The 3,352-nt window shown below is 33.9% G+C and overlaps 1 protein-coding gene across 1 annotated transcript; it reads left to right on the top strand.

Annotated features, from left to right (window-relative positions):
- Positions 326-874, top strand: LOC109240326 (the record flags this gene model as incomplete). The annotated part of the gene is given in 2 exon segments (XM_019406956.1): positions 326-453; positions 676-874. Coding segments are annotated over 2 exon segments (254 nt in total), but the record flags the coding sequence as incomplete, so codon positions are not given.

Here is a 3,352-nt window from a genome sequence, read left to right as displayed (position 1 = left end):
GCCATATGCATATTACGAATTACGTACTAGACCACGGAGCCATCATAAATTTCACATGCATCTCACAATAATAATGGATCTTAAATCAGGCCAGATCATTATTTTTATTGGAATTACTAGAATACTTCTTGGTCAAATTATTTTAGTTTAAATATTTTTGTTGGGAGATGTGAGAGTAAAAGAAACTTTAAATAATATATTTCATTTATAATTAAAAACGAAGACTAGCACTTGAAAGAGTTGACCCCAACGAAAAATTAAGCAACAAGAAAAAATATTTTTAAAAAAGGAATCAAAATGCATTTTCTGGAGAGGTCTATAAATTGTGGCATTTGGAAAGGAATGAGATATCCTTATACAAATATTCATAAAGAGCGAATTGAAGTATTCTTCTTAGTATGGCATTCCTTAAGCTGAGTTTGATTCTGGCCACTCTTATCATCGCAGCCACTAGTTAGTATTCCATACTCATAGATCTCTATTTATCTTTGAATTGTACTTTTACATCGCTGCATTGGCCATATATATATAATTATACTTATACAAGTTTACACGAGTTTCATACGCATGTATGCCTGTAAGGATGTACATGTATTTTTATGCATGACGTTTAATTGTTGTTCATTTTCATATTTTATCGATCATTCTCTTATTTGATATGATGAAATATTTCAGTGAATGCGCCATGGTCCTCAAATACAAATGTCGTTTCTGCACGGGATGTTGATTACGATATCTCAGGAATCGAGAGGAGGATACTGCCGCAACTTAATACTTGTGGGAGACTTTGTATTTCAACCGTTGATTGCGGTGACTGCATAATTTGTTGTACCTGTCGTGCGTCGCCTGTTTACGATGAATCTCTATGTTTCGTGTAGGTAGTGTGCAGTGACAATGAACTTTAGCTATTAAATCCATATTATGCATTAGTGTTTTCATATTATTTCAGCATTTCCTTTCTTATTTCTTTGTCTTTGATACTATGTACGAATAATAAAGAAGTCAAGTGAGTGGCTTTTTTTCTCATGAATAATAATGGACTCCGCTACAAGGATTGGCAGGAAATACCTTGTTTCATGCATGTATGATTCATCGTAAATTTATCATATTCAGTTACCAGTTTATTGCATATGAAATCTGTTGTAGTTTCCTTTTTCTATTCTTTATTTAAAAGCAGGTAGCTTTCAGCTTTCTTTTTACATCTCATCAAATTTAAGCCTTTTCGTAACTTTGTTTTTTGTTCGAAGAAGAAGAGCACCACCGCGAGAAGAACTTCAACCAGGGTGGGTGTTGGGCTGATTTTGGACGGGTCAAAATAAGCTAAATCAATAAATGGGCGGGCCATTGACCTGCTCAAAATATACTTGGGCTGAGATGAGCTGAGTCAAGATAGACTAATATTTGGGGGAAGTGCACGGTTAGCCACTAATAACACATGTATTTACTTTTAAGCCACTGTTTAAAATGTCTTTAGTCTTTAGCCACTGCTTTAATAAACTTTAACTGCCCGGACGAAAATACCCTTCTGCTCATGTCCTTAACTTTTGAACTTAACTTTAGGACTTCAGGACTACATGTCCTTAACTTTTGAACTTGGAACACTAAGTTTAGGATTTCAGGATTACATGTCCTTAACTTTTGAACTTAACTTCAGGACTTCAGGACTACATGTCCTTAACTTTTGAACTTGGAACTCTAAGTTCAGGACTTTAGGACTACATGTCCTTAACTTTTGAACTTGGAACTCTAAGTTCAGGACTTCAAGACTACATGTCCTTAACTTTTGAACTTAACTTCAGGACTACATGTCCTTAACTTTTGAACTTGTAACTGTAAGTTCAGGACCAAGTGTCCTTAACTTTTGAGCTTGTAAGTCTAAGTTCAGGACCTGTCCTTGCCTTTTGGGCTTCTTAGCCTAAGTTCAGGACCTATTGTCCTTAACTTTTGCGTTTCTTAGCCTAAGTTCAGGACCTATTGTCCTTAACTTTTGAGCTTGTTAGTCTAAGTTCAGGACTTCAGAACCTATTGTCCTTAACTTTTGAACTTGTAACTGTAAGTTCAGGACCTATTGTCCTTAACTTTTGAGCTTGTTAGTCTAAGTTCAGGAAACTAAAACTCACTCATTTTCAAGCTAGTAGGGTGTTGTTTCATAGCTGTAGCCTAAAAGTAATGATGACTGAGCTCCTTAATTTCCTATACCGTCTTTTTTTTCAATATTAAGCTCCTTCCTTTTTACATGTTTCTCCTCGTTCTGTAAAAGCATAAATAAACGACATGAGAGTACAGTAGGTTAGTTAAAGTTTGACCAGGAATAGAACAGGGAGAAAATACTGTCTTAAAGTCAATCTCCATGTAGCACAAAAGCAATATTTTCAATATCTCCGGGTTGCATCTAGATTCTAGATTTGGTGTGAACCTTTTTGGAAAATGCTATAGAGTCCTGGTTTCGACCTAGCTCACTGAAAATAATTATCAAGATTAGCAACTTTATATGGGAGTTATAGACAAGATTTGCAATTGGCGTTCTTATCAAGAAAGAATCTTATCATAGTGCATATTAAATTTTTCTAGGACAATACTTATTAAAAAAAAAAAAGAAACTTTCTAGGAAGATTTTTGCTATTACATTACATTCATCTCTCCTACCAGCCGCTATTTGGATTCTTAACTCATTTATGCTCTATATGAAGCAGGAGTTCCACAACGGTACCCAGTATTTTCAATGTATTTGATGCAGAGAGAGAGAAGCGAGGGTTTGGGAAGAAAAGCAAGGGAAGAAAGGGTAAAAATATCTTTTCATATTAATTTTAATAGAGTAGTGGCTATTTTTACTCAACATTAGAATTGCTGGATAAAAAATAAATATCACCTTAAATAGTGGCTAGCCCATGCCATTTCTACCTAAAATTTGGGTCATTACCCAACCTATCCAACTCTTACCAAACTTTAAGTAATGTGTTATTTTCTTATTAATTGTTAATTATCAATTAAGACTATTTTTATTTTTGTTATGGTCATATATAATATATCAAACAAAAAATAATTATTTTAAAGATATTTTAGCAAAGTTATTCATGAACTAATGTGGGCTAAAATCAGCCAACTTTAAAGAAGAATTAACCCAAATAGCCGCTCACCCAACCGCTTAAACTAAAAATAGCCATTGTAGGTATAATATATGCATGATTTATATATTATATGTGTATAATTATGTATAGCAATATATAAACTATGTATATGGCTAGAAAAAGTAAACAATAAATATGATAAGCTATTTGTGTAAAGTGACTCGAGATGGGTTGCATCAAGATGGACTGAATTCAACAAATATGCGGGTCAATGACTGTGTGAC

The sequence above is a fragment of the Nicotiana attenuata genome, chromosome 1 (assembly GCF_001879085.1).
Source record: "Nicotiana attenuata strain UT chromosome 1, NIATTr2, whole genome shotgun sequence".
Lineage (NCBI taxonomy): Eukaryota > Viridiplantae > Streptophyta > Magnoliopsida > Solanales > Solanaceae > Nicotiana > Nicotiana attenuata.
Note: the sequence above shows the minus strand (reverse complement) of the source record. Positions and strands in the feature narration are given on the sequence as shown.